Here is an 18,448-nt window from a genome sequence, read left to right on the forward strand (position 1 = left end):
GTCTGTTAGCATCACTGATGGTTGCCCAGCAAGCTGACTTTTGCTTCATGGAAGGAAGAGGCTATTGATGTAGTAGTGTATCACATAAAGAAAAAGCGATCAGTGGAAGATATTTTGGCATTGTATCAGAGCTAAGAAAATAGGTGAAAGTTTGTGTATTTTTACATTATAAAAGGCTGGTACTTCTTTTTAGTGTTCATGGCCTTAAGTGGGTCTAGGAATGTAGCTACTTTGGAGAGTGAGAAGTCAGCAGAATTGCTGCTTTCTTTATGAACAACTAATGCAGTTGGCCTTTCCCCTTTTCTATAACTTCTGCTCCTCTCTCTCAGTTCCAACAATTGGTTTTTTTCATTTTATAGGAAGTTTGTTAGATTTATGATTATATTCTTCATTGCTCTATCTAATAGAATAGTTATGCTTAGTATTACTCCCAGGTGTAAGTAGTCTTTACCATATTTTATAAGGGAATGTTTCTTTTATAACATAAATAATGCTGCAATCTTTATTACATTGTATGTAGTTTTTCAAATGCACATTCTTTACTTATATCAAAAAGATTTTATAGTTGGGCCCTTCAGATTTTGTGCTAATGAAACGAAGAAAGAAACGAAGATATAAGCCCTTTAAATTTGAGGGGAAAGTCAGTCGAAGAAGGAAATACAAATTAATTCTTCAAGGAGCTACTCTTTTAAACCATCAGATTGTAAAAATATTTAAATGTAACATACATAATGGAAGGGAAACCTATAAAATGCTGATGATGTTTAAATTATTTGAATCTTCCTAGAGCTCTGTTTGGATGTGGTTTCAGAGCAGGGATTAGTAATTTCATTTTTACATTTTGAAATTTCAATTCTATACCTATTCAAAAGTAGACAGATAGTACAATGCATTCTCATGTACCCATTTTTCAAATTGACTGATCATTAAGATTTTTCACCTTTTCTTCATTTCCTCTTTTTTCCATTTATAGGAATATTACAAAGCAAATCACAGACATTGTGTCTTTTTACTTGTTCAGTGTGCATCCATGGACAGTATTAACATTTGTTTACACAACCACAATGTCATTTTCACACCTGCCAAAATTAACTAGTTCTTTGTATCTGTTGTTATCCAGTCCTTCATTGAGTTTCTTCATTCATCTGAAAAGTATCCTCAAGTTTTTGCTTTGAGTCTGGATCTAAGCAAGGTTCATGCGTTAACTTTGGTTGATGTGTATCTTTTAATCGAAACCAGTCTCTGCTTACTAATTTCCCATTCCACGAATTCTTTGCAGAAAGTTATTTCTTTAAAAATGGTACACTCATGAGGTTCAAGGGGTAAAGACCGTTAATCTCGTGCTTGTGGTAGAAATAAAAGTATAGCTTGATATAATTCAGTGTGCAGGATCCAATAGAAGAGGATTAGTATACTCATAAAACATTAAGTACCAAGAATCTGCCTCCAAATACTTGAAAAAGTAGTGTTTTAAGTTGTGATCTTTATTATTGTCAGTCATGATTTTCTTATCCTTTATTTCTTTCCAAAGATTGAAAGATTTTTTATAAGATATTAGAGATTGAGATGGTTTTAAAATCAGGAAACTTAAATCCACTAAAAGTTACCTCTTGACGGTGGACGGCTTATACTTGTATTTGCTGTATTAAGTCTGTTTCAGTAGTTAGCGCGTGTTTCCAGAGTATACTTTCTCTCTAAAAAGTTGACAGGTACCTTGCTTTGGATTGTACTAAAATATGATTTCAACAGAGACTTAGTCTCCGGCATTGCTTTTCTTTTGTAAAGCTGAAGCCTTGGGGAGCACTGAAGCCAAGGCAGTACCTTACCAGAAATTTGAGGCACATCCTAATGATCTCTATGTGGAAGGACTGCCAGAAAACATTCCTTTTAGAAGTCCCTCGTGGTATGGAATCCCAAGACTGGAAAAAATCATTCAAGTGGGCAATCGAATTAAATTTGTTATTAAAAGGTAAGATTATAATCCGCAGAAACATTTAATGTTGTCCTTAAGAAGAGGTTAATTTCATGAACATGGGCCTTTTGTTCCCCTCTCAGTTGGACTGACTTAAAATTAAAGTATTACATTTAGATCCACTTACTGAGTAAGTGTTTATTCAATACCAGGCACCAGATGTAGAAAATGGGTCCAACAGGAACCCTGTTTGTCCTTGGTAGGCTTATTACAGAGATAACTGCAATGAAGTGTTCCTGAGCACTTTGGGGAAGAAGACGAGGGTGGCATGTGGATGGGTCAGTTGTACATAGGGAATGGAGGGAAGATGTCCCAAAGAAAGCAGATAGATAAGTAGGGGCAGGGAGGTGTCAGACGTACTTGAACGTTCACATACCCACACCATTCTGTGTGGAGCTGTGGGCTTGGCATGTTAGGACAGCCTGAGAGGGCCAAGTGGAGGAGGGCGTTCAGTGGAGTGATTAAAAGGTTTGAAAGCCTGTTCCTCTTAAAATAATTTTGATTTATATTTCAAAAGGGTTATTCTGGCTTGAGTTTGAGGGATAGCAGAAGGGAGATTTGGGGGCAGGGAGTGTCAACAAAAGGCCTCTCTTGAATAGGAAGGCTGTGGTAGGATAGCCTCTGTGGTACTTGCTCACTGATTGGGAGTGTGCGTTTATCTGTGTATGTTCGTTGGGACTAATTGTTTAGGGGAGAGGAAACTGTAGGATGACATAGCTAGACATTTCTAGCTGTTGCGTGGTGTACTTCATCTGAGGGTTAGAAACAGGAGGTTGGACTGGTTGCGGGAAAGGCGACTGTTTTGCACAGTTTTGAGCTAATTGCCTTTGAGGACATACAGGTGGTCCCAATCGAATCTGTGGAAATTGCTATTTTCAAAATAATCTAGAGTCACCAAAATGATTTTTTTCACTGCAAATGATGGCAGAATGAACCATATTGAAAATCATCGGCAGTGCACAGCTGTGTGGGGAAGGACTTTATGGTGTTCCTAAATGCTGTATTACTAACATGAACCGTTTTTCCAGACCAGAACTTCTGACTCACAGTACTACTGAAGTTACTCAACCGAGAACAAATACACCAGGTAAGATGGTTGTGACTTCTTTTAAAAAGCTTAGATGAGCCAGCCTGATGACCTAGTGTTTAAAGTTTGGTGCTCTCACCACTTTGGCAGCCTGGGTTTGCTTCCGGCTCTTGGAACCATACCACCCATCTGTCAGTGACCATGCTGTGGCTGTGGCTGACATGGAAGAACTAGGAAGACTTACAAATAGAATATAGAACCATGCACTGGGCTTTGAAACTCTGGGGCATATTTTATACTTAGAGCACATTTCAATTCAACTAGCCACCTTTGAAGTGCTGAGTTGCCACGTGTTGCTAATGTGTCAGACCATGCAGATGTAGACCTTAATTTTTATTCCCGTGGACCCTGTTTTTAAACGACCAGTACCAAATACTGTAATTCCAGCATCTGTGCTGACATCACAGCCATTCAATAGAAAAGGACTATGAAGTCTCACTTGCACATGTGTGAATGGTTTTATCTTCTTTATTTGAGCTGTGTGTCTGCCTTTATTTCTTTCCCATCTTTTTGTCTAATATTGCGTAATGTCAGAAAAAGTGATCACAGCTTGTAATCTACAACATTAGGGACTTCTATTGCCAAGAACCAATGGATTTTTCTCAATTCGTGCAGTTAATCGTTCTGGTAAATACTAAGGTGAACTGGTCTACAAGACAGGCTACTAAAATACTGCACTAAAATATTTTGTGTCTACTAAAATACTGATCCTCCAGCTCTTAGGGAACCCGGGGGCAGCTGTTGAAGATCAGCTGGTACGCCAGATAGATTGTGTAATTTTTCCTGTTTATCGTGGCATTAAAAGTGTTTGAGAAATACTGTATTAGGGAAACAGAATTATCCTGTGTCAGCAATCCTGCAGGGGAGAGGATATAATCACTATTTGCCTCTTAGGTTGAGCATCAAAATCATCACAGCAGCCTCCTCAGCATGCTTTTGATATAGGCAAAGAGACAAAGTATTGGTGATGAGTTGAAGATTGGATGTGACACAGACTTTGCTGAGGGAAGTCATGCAAAGAAAAATATTCCCCAAGATGGAGCTTTGATATGGTAGATTAGTCTGAATATAATGGAAGTCTGTGTATGAGTCTTCATTTCTCAAGACAGACCTCAAATTCAAGCTTGTGATTAATGTGATCACTGCTTTTATTAGGGACAATTCTAATAGTGGTTGCAAACAGAATGTTAAACGTGTATCTTTGAAAGAATATACAAGCACCATAGAAATTAGTCCAAAGACTGAGTAATAGTCTCTGCAATTCTTGATCTGCTGTCTTCTAGCATAGAGTTTAATGGCCTAATATCAAAAGAATCTGGATTCTCCCAATTGTTAACAACATTTGGTCTTCTATCATTCATAGGAGACCTTGGAAAGAATTAACGGTTGTCATTCTTCATTCCAACAAAGCATTACTCGATTTACCAAAGAGCCAGTCATCAGTGTTGTGCTAGGCCAATTCAAGTCATAGACCACTTGACAAAAGAATTTGTTAGTCATTGCCCTCAGAGACGTCTACTTGGTTCTTGCTGTGACATGGGAATAGGTAACAGTTGTGTGCTTAAACACACTGTGGGTATACTGCCCTTAATTGTGTAAAAGATCTGTGTGTCACATGTGAGAAAGTTGTAGCGCTAGCCAGGTCATTGAGCTTTGAAGGGGAAGAAGTGGGGAGGTGTTCCTTGGTTCTTGGGAGGAATGGAGCAGAGATCTTGTATTGGAGTAGCAAAGACAGAGAAACAAGTGCAGGGGAGGCAGAGGAGAGGCAGAGCAGCAAGTTGACAGAAGCTCTTTATAGGAATAATGCAGATTTGATTTATACCAGACTGACTTCCTGTGGTTGAATGGTTGAGCTTCCATATTAAACCCTTGAGATGCTAGGTTTTCTTTTAAAGTAAAAGTTTTAAAGTACTTTTCTAGTAAAAGAAATGTTAAAAGATTTTCTGAGGCCACCAGGCATGAGCAGTATTTTCAGAACTTCTCCGGCATTTCTCACCACCTATGTCAGCAAACACAGTGAATCACACACTTCGTGTGATTCCTGCACTCGCTCTGCTGTCCTCTTACTCCCTCCCGCTCCTTTCCTTATCCTGCGTACCTCCAGTCAGGCCCCAGTGTCTCCACCAAACAGGTCCTGACCATATCTGTCCAAGTAGGTACATCCTGCGTGTCATTTATTTTAGTTTACTTTCCTGTTACATTGGATAGGAGGTGGTTGTCTTAAAAATAAGGGGTAAGGAAACGAACTGGATTGTGGATGTGCATAGTGTTGAGTGACATCTCCCTAATCCCTTTGACGTTTGTTTCCTGCTGTGATTAGTGCAGTCATGCTTTGTGTGGGTCTGTAGGCACATGTCTGTTAGATGGGACAAGGAATGTGTTGCAAGTGAAGCCGTTCTTGTGGAACCTGGGGTAGGAGGCCTGGGGGCGTTTAACGTTTTATTTAACTTTTGCTAACCTGTTCTGATGGAGAGCTGCTACTTTATGTTATTGTCCTTCTGCTTATCTCCTTTGTTCTGGATTTTGTAGCCCCTTTCCTTTTTTTGATTTTTCAGGAATGAGGTTCTTCCTGAGCATTTCTTGAAGAGTAGGTCTTGTGGCAATGAACTCCCTTAACTTTTATCTGGGAAAGTTTTTATTTCTCCATCGTATTTGAAGGATGTTTTCGCTGGGTAGAGTATTCTTGGCTGCAGGTTTTTGTCCTTCAGAGTTCTGAATATTTCATTCCAATCTCTTCTAGCCTCTAAGGTCTCTCCTGAGAAATGTGCTGATAGCCTTATGGGGGTTCCTTTGTAGGTTATTTTCTTCTGCCTGGCTGCAGTATTTTCTCTTTGTCGTTGACTTTTGCTAGCTTCACTACTATATGCCTTGGGGTTGGTTTTCTTACATTGATAAAGTTTGGAGATCTATTGGCTTCTGTCACATGAAGTTCCATCTTTCTTCCCAGGTTTGGAAAGTTCTCAGCCATTATTTCTTTGAACAGGCCTTCTGCCCCCTTCTCCTTCTCTTCTCCCTCTGGTATACCTATGACCCTTATGTTGCATCTCCTAATTGAGTTGGATAATTCTCGGAGAACTTTTTCATTTCTTTTTAGTCTTAGTTCTCTCTCCTCCTCTGTCTGCAGCATTTCTATATTCCTATCCTCCAAATTGCTAATTCTGTCCTCCATATTATCAACCCACTGTTCAGAGAGTCCAGATTTTTCTTAATCTCCTCCATTGTGTTCTTCATCCTCAGTATTTCTGATTGGTTCTTCTTTATAGTATCAAGCTCTTTTGTGACATAGCTCCTGAACTCATTGAGTTGTCTATCTGAATTCTCTTTTAACTCATGAGTTTTTTAATAATGGCTATTTTGAAATCATCCTCATTTAGGTTATAGATTTCATTCTCTTTGGGGTTGTTTTCTGGGTACTTATCATTTTCTTTCTGTTCTGGAGATTTAATGTATTTTTTCATATTGCTTGATGGCGTGGATGTGTGCCTCCGCATAGAGATAGAGTTTAGTTGCTGCTTCCACTTGTTGCAGCTGGTGTGGGGGGGAACAGCTGTTTAGACTGCATCAACCAGGAACCCTGTCAGCTGTTACTGACTGGACCTGGGCCCCTCCTCGTAGTCACAGTGGTCCGGTGGGGTCCCTCGTCAGTTGTGGGGGCTATCACAAGGGATCCTCAGGCTGCTGGTGCCTACTGTTGCAGACCACCTAGACGTGCTCCCTCGTTGGGGTCTGGAGCGGTGTTATGGGCTTTCCCAGCACCCAGGAGCAGGATCACCTATAATCGCAGCTCTGTTCCTGTCATAGCCGACAAGATCACACTTGTCCACTATAGGTCCCAGCAGAGCTATGGGTATCTTCTGCAGCCTGTGGTTAGTTCACATAGCTGTGCTACTTTTGTCCCAGGGCCTTACAGCCTTGTGATTGCCGGTCGGGACCTCTTCACTAGTGCCGTGCAGAGGCTTTTGCTGAGGCTGCTGTGGGAACCTGGAGTTCCCCCCTGGGCCACATAGCCGTTCCACTGGAGCTCCACGCAGCCCCAAACCACTCCCATGGAATCTCTGGGAGCCCCTTGCCCCGTCTGGGACACAGCAAGAGTCCGTGGGCCTGGCGGTGGCTGGTGGGCTGCTGCCTTGCAGGGAATTCTGCTCTTTGGGAGCTTCCTGGCGTTCTGAATGCTGGGCAGGGCCTCTCTGGTAATGACGAGCAGAGGCTTTCCTTGCTGGCGGTGTGGGAGCCTGGAGTTTCCCCCTGTGCCGCAGAGCCAGGCCATGGAGCTCCACCCAGCCCCCCAAGCACGTCCATGGGAAGTCTGGGTGCCTCTTTCACCCTCCTGTGCACAGCCAGAGTCCATGGGCCCGGCAGCAGCTGGCGGGCTGATGCCCTGTCTGGGAATCTGCTCCCTGGGAGCTTCCTGGTGTTCTGAATGTTGGGCGATGCCTCCCTGCTAATGGCGAGCAGAGGCTTTCCCTGCTGGCGGCTGCAGGACCCTGGAGTTTCCCCCTGGGCTTAGGTGTAATCGCGGGGTCTTAGGTAGGGCTGTTGTCACCTGTTTCCACCGTCGTTCTGCCGGTGAGTGCACACTCCCGCCCTTGGTGCGTGGTGATGCTGTGGGGGAGTCTGCTGGAAGAGAGCCTCTTGCAGGTACTAGGCTGTCCGGGGGTCTGGGGTCGGAGAGTTTTCACCTATCTCCACCTCCTCCCTGGGGGAAGTCCGTCCGCCTTCCGATGTATAGCAGCACGGGTCTCTCAGGCATCTTGAGATGTTATCTGGATATCCTTTGTGAACCGGTGAGTGTCCAATTAGTTGTAGATTTGAAGGGGGAGAGACAAAGAAGACTACTCACTCCGCAATCTTGGGGCCGTTTAAAAACCACTCTTTCTTGTGAACAAGTTCTTCATTTACAGCGTGAACTTAAATTTGAATTCTGTCTCCCTGCAGTTTTTCTGATATTTGACAACTCCAGGAAGTAATTCTTTTCCTTAAGACCCCAAGGTTTTTGTTTTTAAACAAAATTTAACTGTGAGCATCACTGGATTGTATGCCTAAAACTAATACAGTGTTATATGTCAACTATATCTCAATTTTTTTAAAAAAAGAACATCACTTGAAAGAAGAGCATTCAATCTAATTTTGTGTGAGCACCAGTAAGGAACATTGTTAATTAGATTTACTTTTGCATTCTAGTCAAAGAAGATTGGAATGTCAGAATTACCAAGCTACGGAAGCAAGTGGAAGAGATTTTTAATTTGAAATTTGGTAAGTAAAAGACAGTGATTATGTTATGTCTTCATTTAAAAATATAATTGAAAGGCAGTGTTCTGAATGAACGATAGCAGTTCAGGACCTCCAGAGGGAAGGTCAGAGTCGGGGTCTTACTTTATGTCTGTTGGATTCAGTTTTCTCATGTGTCAGAATGGGAGGAAAAGGGAGGAGTTGGGGTGAATCTCACTTGCACTGTCTGTACTTCTGATCTGGTTAACACATATGGCAAATGGGTTTCATCATTTGTTTCAACTTAGATTTGTTGACAGTGGTTTCCTGGAGCGCTGTCTTGAGAAGGATTCTGAGGAGATTCAGCAAGAGTGTTTCAGTTGATGGGGTGTGTCTGTCATGGAGAAGGAAGTAAGGAGTAGGAGTGATAGCAGAGTTCCTGGGGCGTTCCCACGCGTCATTTTCCTAGCTGTTGTTGACGAGTCCTAGATCAGGAAGCTTAAACACTCTGCCTCTAATCTCGAGGCATCATACGCACCTCTTATCTATTAAATGGCAAACTTGAATTTACATAACACAAGGCTGGGTAGGTGCCATTCCACTGTGGAATGGCCATGGTTCATTTCTGCCCAGAGCACAGAGATAATTTTCTCTAATAATGTAACTTTTTTTGATTTGAAGTGTTAAAAGGTTCCTCTTAAAAGTACTTATTTTTTAGGCTTATTCTTCAACTTTGCACTATATACTAAGTAAAACGCTTCCAATATTAAGTGGAGATTGTTAGATTTTAGGGAACTTTTGCGTAACGTATTTGAAAATACCCAGATATTGATTAGACTTACTGTGGTGATCATTTCACAAGATATACAAATATCGAATCATTATGTTGTATACCTGAAACTAATATGTTATATGTCAGTTACACCTCAATAAGAAAGAAGGAAAGAGAATGCAGACAAAAATAAAAGAATGTCTCAAATTTTACCTTCCACAAGTTATGTTCTCTTATACTTTCAGCTCAAGCTCTTGGACTCACAGAGGCAGTGAAAGTACCATACCCTGTGTTTGAATCAAATCCCGAGTTCCTTTATGTAGAAGGCTTGCCAGAGGGAATTCCCTTTCGAAGCCCCACCTGGTTTGGAATTCCACGACTTGAAAGAATTGTCCGTGGGAGCAACAAAATCAAGTTTGTTGTTAAAAAGTAAGTTCTGTTTGCCGGTAGTCATTTCTGGAATTAAAACAATAAAGTTATATGTATATTAAATATTTTCCTAGCTGCAGATGATGGCTAAGGCTTTGGAGTCCGTGATGGAAAAGCGTAGCTCTGAGCTACAGTCCTGGCACTATCCATTGCCTCCCACATCCTTTACCTGCACGTGCTTTTCTTCATCAGCACAAGTAGGATTGTAACCCCTGCCTCACAGTGCTGGTGGTGCTGAAGTTGGTCAGAGACACTGCCATCTCTTAGTATTCCTCAATACTTGAATGGAACATAAAAAGGCTGATTTTTATCTGCTCTGTTATTCCTGGTTAAACTTGTGGACAGGCAACTGAATTTCACTGGTTAAGTTTCTTATTTACATATCCGTAGAATTTCAGTAGTTGAAGAAACTAAATTAGTGTTTGTCAATTTTTATTTTCATGTTGGAAGTCACTTACGCTTTAGAAAATCCCTTAACAGTTGTGGGAAGGAAAAGCGAGTTTTTGTCGATAATGACAAATTATTGTTGCATTACAGAGTGAGTGCCTTTATAGAAAGCGTTGGTCATGATCATTTTTAACTGTGAAGACGAGTATTATACTGGCTACTGTAACGTGTCCTGGTTTTCTCTCTAGACCTGAACTCGTTATTTCCTACTTGCCTCCTGGAATGGCTAGTAAAATAAACACTAAAGGTAAGAAATTATATATACTCTTTTTTTATATTTCAGCACATTGAAACATTCTTTATCACTGTTAAATAAATCATACTAAATCATTCATTGACCAGTGTCTTTTTGAGGCTTTCAGTTAGTTCCTTTGCTTTTTAAGGTATTTTATTCAACGGGACTTTTTTTTTTTTTAACATTTCATTGAAGGTTTCATGTTTGCAATCCTCCTCCATTCATGTTTCCACAGCTTTGTTGAGACTCATGTGGAGGATTACACTACCAGTTTAATTCTTCAGGTTTCTTTGAAAAGAGCCAAACTGTATGAATTTTAATACTCTGCTTCTATAGCGCATCCCCTTCTGGGTTTTTTTATAATACTCAAAAAGAATTCTGCGCTTGCTCTACAGCCTTGCAGTCCCCGAAAAGGCCCCGGAGCCCTGGGAGTAACGCAAAAGTTCCCGAAATTGAGGTCACTGTGGAAGGTAAGGCCCCCACTGTGGTAGTTTTCTGTTGGTTTTCCAGTTCACTGGCTAGATAGGATTCTTCACTTTTTTGTCTATTTTTATGCAAATGAATTTTAATAAAATTTGTTTTAGTTGTGGATAACTCCCTGTGATGAAGCTAAATTCCTGCATGTTTGCAACTGAAATTTTCAGAACAGTCAACATGATGTTCTTGGAGCATATTGTAAACTGCAGGAAAAGCCCTGAAATGGTTTTCTTTTCTGATAGTAAAGTAAGGGTGCAGAGAGGGACATGTGGGGTTTTTCTCATCTCCTTCTTTTCTATTCTTTTCAGGAAGGGAAGTTTAGGGATGGTTTAAACAGTAGTACCTTGGATTAAACTAGTTTCTGCTACATCTTCAAGTTAACTTCCTTCTCTCCACTCCTGTGGGTCTGTGGGATCTCATCTTTTCAGGTTCACATTATTGGAGTACGTCATACAATATTACAGGCAATCCTGAATCCGTTAGGTATGAGTATTTCCTTCCATCTCTTCATTAATGCAAAGGGAAAGGATAACTTCATTTAGATAATTCTTTGTTGTCATGTAGCCTCAAGTTTTGTATTAAGAATTTGCAGTACTGACATTAAGTGGAGCCTCAGTCTCCATTTAGTTATCTTGTTACTCACAGAGAACCTGCTTTCTCGCATGCAAGGTAGCAGGCATCCTTATGCAATTTATGGATATCATACACCAGTTTAGTCATTTCTGTTCAGAATTTCCAGGAAGTCAATTAAAATGTATTCAGTCCTTTACTTTCCTCCTTTGGGATAACATCTGAGGAAGAGCCCTCTAATCCACAAGGTGCTGTATGTTCCTGAAGGAGCTCCCAAATACGAAGTAAAGTGCACGTGGTGTTACTTGCAGTAGAAAGACACAGACACTGAGGACCAGACACCTGAGCCTGAATCCGTAAAGATTTCAACAGTGTGAACAGTAATACTGCATAAAAGGCTGATAGAGGCTTCACAGAGATTACATTTAAATTAGACTTTGCTGGAAGAGTACAATTTCTCCAGACAGAGAGAGGGCATAGGCATAGCATGAGCAAAAGTGCTGATTAAATAGAGGAACAGTTTGAGTGATGACAAATAATCTGTTTTAGGGAGCGTAGTTTTGCATCTTTACTTACTGTCTCAGGAACTTTTAAGGTATCTGGCAAGAAGTCCTGGAGCTAGCTGGTTCTGCGGTCGTAGCGGTTGTATTGAAATGATTGATCCATGCTGCCTTCATTTCGTACATTGATAGGGAAAACCATTAAAGAAGTAGTGGCCCCAAAACTTCACTAGGGTTGTGAGATTAGAGGTCACAAGGAAAACAGAGTTCAGTTGAGAAGGAAAGGTGGGATGGTGAGATGACAGGCAGTCATGCAGTTGAATAACAGTGCTTAGGTTAGGAGGTTGAAAAGGTATTTTATGATGCAGCCATGGATTCTGCAGTAGTAGTAAGGGTGGCATAAGAGAACATTGTATACCTCAAAAAAGGAGAGACTGCTGGGGCTGGCCCTGTGGCCGAGTGGTTAAGTTTGCGTGCTCCGCTTCGGGGGCGCAGAGTTTCACCAGTTCAGATCCTGGACGTGGATGTGGCAGCACTCAGGCCATGCTAAGGCAGCCTCCTGTATAGCACAACCAGAGACACTCACAACTAGAAAATACAACTATATACTGGGGGACTTTTAGGGGAAGAAGAAGGGGGAGAAGAAAGATTGGCAACAGTTGTCAGCTCAGGTGCCAATCTTAAAAAAAAAAAAAAAAAAAAGGAGAGACTGCTGAGGCAAGGAGCCGTGGTAGAGTTACAAGCTGTCTCATTTTAAAACATCCCGGACATTGAGAAAGGCTTTGACCTTACGTACACAGAGGACACCATCCAGGAAAAGTCATTCAAGTTCCTAAACTTTTTTTCCTTCTTCTATTTTATATAAAGTTAAATTGTGTATAGGTTGGTGTCTTGATCTCAAATAAATTAATCTGTGGGTATTAAATATGAAAGGTGGGGGGAGATGAAACAACCAGTTAATAGCCACCATTTTTACAGGCACTACACAGTTGAGTATTAGAAACAGCACATTTCTCAAAACCAGGTTAGTTCATGATGGTCAGTTGGCACATTAGGGACATACTTCTGGAAGTTACTCTGACTTGTATTTTTAAACTTCATCCATTGAGCTTATTAAATCTTACGAAGTATAAGTAAACTCATGGTTATCAATTAGATGTTAGGAAAACAGAGAAATGAAGAGTTAATGTAATGAGTTAAAATGATTAGGCCTATAGAAGGAAGGTTAGCAAATACAAATTTAGGCCTGTATTCTGTTGTAGCCAAGAAACAGAAGAGTACAATTTGTTATTTTACAAATAGATGTCTGTTTTTCTTACATAAAAAAAATTACGAAGGTAGCTTATCTTCAGTAGCTCAAAAATAATAAGACTGGCTTCTCTGTTTCCTCCTGGCGCTTCCTTCATGTACCAGGTCAAGCTCCTGTGCACTGTGTCTACGTTCAACGCAGGGCATAGAGGAGATGTAACGTCGGCCTTATCTGGACCCATTGTCCGCAAAAGCAAGGAGCCTTTCTAGGATCCCCTTGGAGTTTTTTGCTTAAGTCTCTTGGTTGCGGGGGTGGAGAATTAGAAATGATGATAAAACACAGGCTCTGATGCCACAGTGTTTGGATCTAAACCCCAGCTCTCTGCTCCAGTTAGTGTATCTGAGTGAGAATAGGACTTAACTTACACACTCTTTTTTTTTTTAGATTTTATTTTTCCTTTTTCTCCCAAAGCCCCCCAGTACATAGTTGTATATTTTAGTTGTGGGTCCTTCTAGTTGTGCTATGTGGCACGCCGCCTCAGCATGGCCTGATGAGCATGCCATGTCCATGCCCAGGATCCCTGGGCTGCTGAAGCGGAGCACACGAGCTTAACCTCGGCCATGGAGCTGGCCCCCATATATGCTCTTTTTAAATTGAGGTATAATTCACATATGATAAAATTCCCCATTTTAAAATATATAATTCAGTAGCTTTAGTACATTCATAAGGTTGTGCAACCCTCAGTACTGTCTAATTCCAGAATTTTCATCATCCAGAAAAACAGTGCATACCCATTAGCACTTGCTCCCCTTCTCCCCCTCCTTGCAGCCACTGGCAACCACTACCTGCTTTTTTGTCTCTGTGGATGTGCCTGTTTTGAACATTTCTTATAAGTAGAATCATACACTATACGATCCTTTGTGACTGACTTTGTTTATTTAGCATAATATTTCCAGGTTCATCTATGTTATAGTATGTAGGGGTACTCCTCCCCTTTTTAAAAATTGTAGTTAAGTAGACATAAAATTTAATGTTTTAACTCTTTTTAAGTGTTCCATTCGGTGACATTGGTATACTCCCAATTGTTGTGCAATCATAACTACCACTCACCTCCAGAACTACTTCGTCTTCCCCACTGAAACTCCGCCTGGTAAACACCAACTCCACATTCATTTTGCCCCTCCACCCAGCCGGTGGCAGCTCCCTTTTGACAATTGGGAATAATGTTCCTATGAACTTAGATATTCAAACAGCTGTTCCAGTCCCTGCTTTCAGTCCTTTTGGTTATGTACCCAGAGGTGGAATTACTGGATCGTATGGTTAGTCTGTGTTTAATTGTTGAGAAACTGCTGTGCCATTTTTCCACAGCCACTCTGATTTTACGTTCCCATCAGCAATGCACCAAGGGTTCGGATTTCTCCACATCCTCACCACCGCTTGTTACTTTCTGTTATTTAGGTAATAACCATCCTAATGAGTGTCCATCCTTTTAATTTTTTAATTTTTTTAATTTTTTTTTTTTTTGAGGAAGACTAGCCCTGAGCTAACATCTGTGCCCATCTTCCTCTACTTATTTTATATGTGGGATGCCTACCACAGCATGGCGTGCCAAGCAGTACCATGTCCGCACCCAGGATCCAAACCTGCGAACCCCGGGCCGCCAAAGCAGAATGTGTGCACTTAACCGCTGCACCACTGGGCCAGCCCCCATCCTTTTTATTGATTAATAATATTCTGTTGTGTGGATATATGGCATTTGTTTATGCATTCACCAGTTGATGGCCATTTGGGTTGTTTCCACTTTCTGGGCACTATGAATAAAGCTACTATGAACATTCATGTACCAGTTTTTGTGTGGACATGTTTTTAATTCTATGTTTTGTGTGTTTTTTGGGAAGATTTTATTTTTTAAACACAAACGTATTAACTAGAATGATTTCATATGGATGTTCACATATTTAGCTTTTCCTGCTTTGGAGTGGAATCAGCAAGGGAGGCAAGATAGGAATGCTCTTTAGGTTGGGTAATAAACCCATTTATTACACCAGATATTGTGTTTCTGAATTGAAACAATGCCATCTTGGTGTTAAATCCTCACTTTGCACACTTTTACTTTGTATTTTTTGTTTCTGATTCAAAAGAAAAAGGTTTAGGTCAGTGATGGGTTTGTGAAAAATGGTTTTGACACTGTGCCATAAATAGAGGACCTTGTCCCACAGTAGCTTTCTGTTACTTAACCAGTGCTATAAATGGACTCTGAATTTAATTTCTATTTGTTAAAATACTGTAAAATATTTGTATTTCAAGGTGACTAAGTAGTAAAGACTTGTGTCCAGGTTCAGGAACTTTTTGTCAAGGGTTTAGTGATAGGAAGGAGGTATTTTTAGGCTTATAAATGGAATTTTTAATTACTTTAAATATCAGATGTATTACATTTATACACAGTATAATTTATACGTGAGAAAATACCCTCATTTTAATCGTACAGTTGGAGTTCTGAAAAATGTTTGTGCCACCCGTGTAGTTGACACAGAATATCTCCATTGCCCTAAAGTGTTCCCCCCATGCTCGTCAGCAGTCAGTCCCTCCCAGGCCTGGCCACAGGCTGCCGTTGATTCACTTTCTGTCACCATGGAATACTTTAGCCTGTTCTAGAATTTCATATGATTGGAATCATGCTGTATCTGTTATTTTATGGTTTGCCTCTTTTGCTTAGCAGAATATATTTGGGTTTATACTTGTTGCATATTTTCAGTATTTCTTTTTTATTGCTGAGTATTTACTCCATTGTACAGATTTTCCACATTTTGTTTATACATTTGTTGATGGATATTTGGGTTTATTTCCAGTCTTTGCCTAATAAAGACGCTGTGAACGTTTGTGTTTAAGGTGTGGCATATGCTTTCCTTCTCTTGAGTAGATATTTAGGAGAGGAATTGCTGGGTTGTTAACTTTCTGAGAAACTGCCCAACAGTTTGCCAAAGTGGTTGCATCATTTTACTCTCCTGCCAGGACTGTAAGAATTCCAGTTGCTACACATCCTCGCAGTACTTGGTATTGTCGTTCTTTTTAATTTGGCTATTCTAGTGAGTGTATAGTGTCAATTCACTGAAGTTATGCTAGAATGCCAATTTATTGGTTTAGAATAATTACTCGATATTTCAGTCAACTCAATTCTGTCAGCTGATCACAAGTTTCTTCCTGTCTTGCCCTGTTGCTATTAAAAGGTTGCTTGGTGAGCATGCAGCATCTTAGTTGGATGGCCTCAGTAGCCTGTTAGAGAACTGTGGTTATGGAAGGTACTGATTTCCTCTGTATAGTTATCCTACCAGGTAAACCAGGCTGCTTGAGCCAGCTGGTCCAGAAACATTTTGCTTTCATCACAATACTTTCTTATTTAGGAGTTTTGAAATAATTACAGACTGGAATATTGACTCTTTTTTTTTTTTTTTTTAAAGATTTTATTTTTTTCCTTTTTCTCCCCAAAGCCCCCCGGTACATAGATGCATATTATTCGTTGTGGATCCTTCTAGTTGTGGCATGTGGGACACTGCCCCAGCGTGGCTTGATGAGCAGTGCCATGTCCGCGCCCAGGATTCGAACCAACGAAACACTGGGCCGCCTGCAGCGGAGCGCGTGAACTTAACCACTCGGCCATGGGGCCAGCCACTGGAATATTGACTCTTGACATTTTATAGGGAATGACATAAATTTGATCTTCATCCACCATTCCCACCAGATGCCTCTAAATACTCTTAAAGATTTTGAGGCCATATCCGGGCTAAGTAAGGAGGATAGGAGTGGCCGAATGCATTCTTTGTATTTGCCCTCCATTGCTTAGATCTGGGAAATGATTTGTGAAATTCCTGTCCACAAGTGTTACCGAACCTGAAGTGGGTTCGCTCACCCGTTGTGCAGCAAGCCAATCTCTGACACCGGGGGTGGTGGAAGAAAGTAGGAACTTTATTTTTGCACAGCGCTGAGCAAGGAGAGAGGGCAGCTAACGCTGAAATCCCAAACTCCCCGAAAAGCTAAAAGGAAGGGTTTTTATTTGGGTTTTAGGTAGGGGAGGGGGAGCATATGGCCTTGCTGGTCGGAGCTTTCCCACCAGCCTGTCGTTGGCCTTGAGACACTTGCAGAGAGGAGGAAGCCTGTGACCTTGCTGGTCAGCAGCTTTCCCACCAGCCCATATCTCTTTGTGGGAGGAGATAGTCCAGGTGCTTGTCCTTGATGGTGTCTGTCTCCATGGAGAATAGTGGATTCTGGAGCCAGGAAGCCAGAGAGTAAGCAAGGAATGGGTATTTTGGTTTTAACCCCATGTATGCTGGGTTTAATGTTGGGAAACTGATATCAGGGTCGGTATCACAAGTACGTTAGAGAGAGAGTATAGTGGTGAAGACTGAGGAGCCAGACTCTGAAACTTGCTAGCCCAACTCCACCACTTACCAGGTGTGTGATGGACTGCAAGTTACATAACCCCTGTGATTCAGTTTCTCCATCGGTAAAGTGGAAATGATAACGATGCCTATGAAAACTAAATTAGGTAACAGCACATAATGTGCTTGGTACTGTGACTGGTATGTACTTTTAGCTGTTAGTAGTATTAATGCAGAAATTGTTCATCAAGCAAAAGTCTTTTGTGTCAAGATAGGCATAGGAAGTAGATAACTCGGTACAAGAGTAATTTAGGTGAAAGCCTGGAGTCTATACAAACATTTCTGCAAATTGGGAAATTCAGTTTCAGGATGTATGTCTAGAATGTTGGTTCTTTTCCAGAGAAAACTTAAAGAAACTTAATTTCTTCTTATTTTTCCATTATTTTGGCTCTTTATTTTTAAAAAATCGTTGGCTGGCTTTGGATTAATACTGTTTAAGTATTAGATGACCCTACGTAAAGAGGAGTCAGGGCCTGGGATTTATAAGAATAACCGAAACTAACATTCATTGTCATTTAGTGAAAACAACTGATTACCTGTAACATTGTTTCTAAGTGATATTAAGGATTCAAAGAGGGCCAGCCTGGTGGCGCAGCCGTTGAGTTCGCATGTTCTGCTTCAATGACCCGGGGTTCGCCGGTTCGGATCCAAGGTGCAGACATGACGCCGTTTGGTGGGCCATGCTGTGACAGGTGTCCCACATATAAAGTAGAGGAAGATGGGCACGGATGTTAGCTCAGGGCCAGGCTTCCTCAGCAAAAAGAGGAGAATTGGCAGCAGATATTAGCTCAGGCCTAATCTTCCTAAGAAAAAAAAAATAATAGTAAAATAAAATAAAAAAATGAGAATTCAAAGAAAGGATATATCAGAGTCAGCTAGAGTCCACAGGAAAGCTTCACAGGGACATAAGACCATTGCACCTGAAGTTGTGCTTATGTTTGAGGATGAACACAAAACCTATCTGCAAACAGGGGACCAAAAATTAGATGGTGCCAAAAGGGCATGATGAAGCATTCAGTGAATTAAAGTAACTCAGATTGCCGGAAGGCAAATTGTGTTTTTTGGG

The 18,448-nt window shown here is 41.0% G+C and overlaps 1 protein-coding gene across 6 annotated transcripts in view; it reads left to right on the plus strand.

The window, feature by feature from the left end:
- GTF2I (general transcription factor IIi) overlaps positions 1 to 18,448 on the plus strand; it is a 114,619-nt gene that overhangs the window by 83,116 nt on the left and 13,055 nt on the right. For all 6 annotated transcript variants that reach the window (XM_044747621.2, XM_044747624.2, XM_044747622.2 and 3 more), the window contains 6 exons: positions 1,786 to 1,969; positions 3,001 to 3,059; positions 8,241 to 8,312; positions 9,285 to 9,468; positions 10,104 to 10,162; positions 10,546 to 10,620. In XM_044747621.2, coding sequence (XP_044603556.1) covers positions 1,786 to 1,969; positions 3,001 to 3,059; positions 8,241 to 8,312; positions 9,285 to 9,468; positions 10,104 to 10,162; positions 10,546 to 10,620 — 633 coding nt within the window. The remainder of the gene's footprint in view (positions 1 to 1,785; positions 1,970 to 3,000; positions 3,060 to 8,240; positions 8,313 to 9,284; positions 9,469 to 10,103; positions 10,163 to 10,545; positions 10,621 to 18,448) is intronic.

The sequence above is a fragment of the Equus asinus genome, chromosome 14 (genome assembly GCF_041296235.1).
Source record: "Equus asinus isolate D_3611 breed Donkey chromosome 14, EquAss-T2T_v2, whole genome shotgun sequence".
NCBI classification, from domain to species: domain Eukaryota; kingdom Metazoa; phylum Chordata; class Mammalia; order Perissodactyla; family Equidae; genus Equus; species Equus asinus.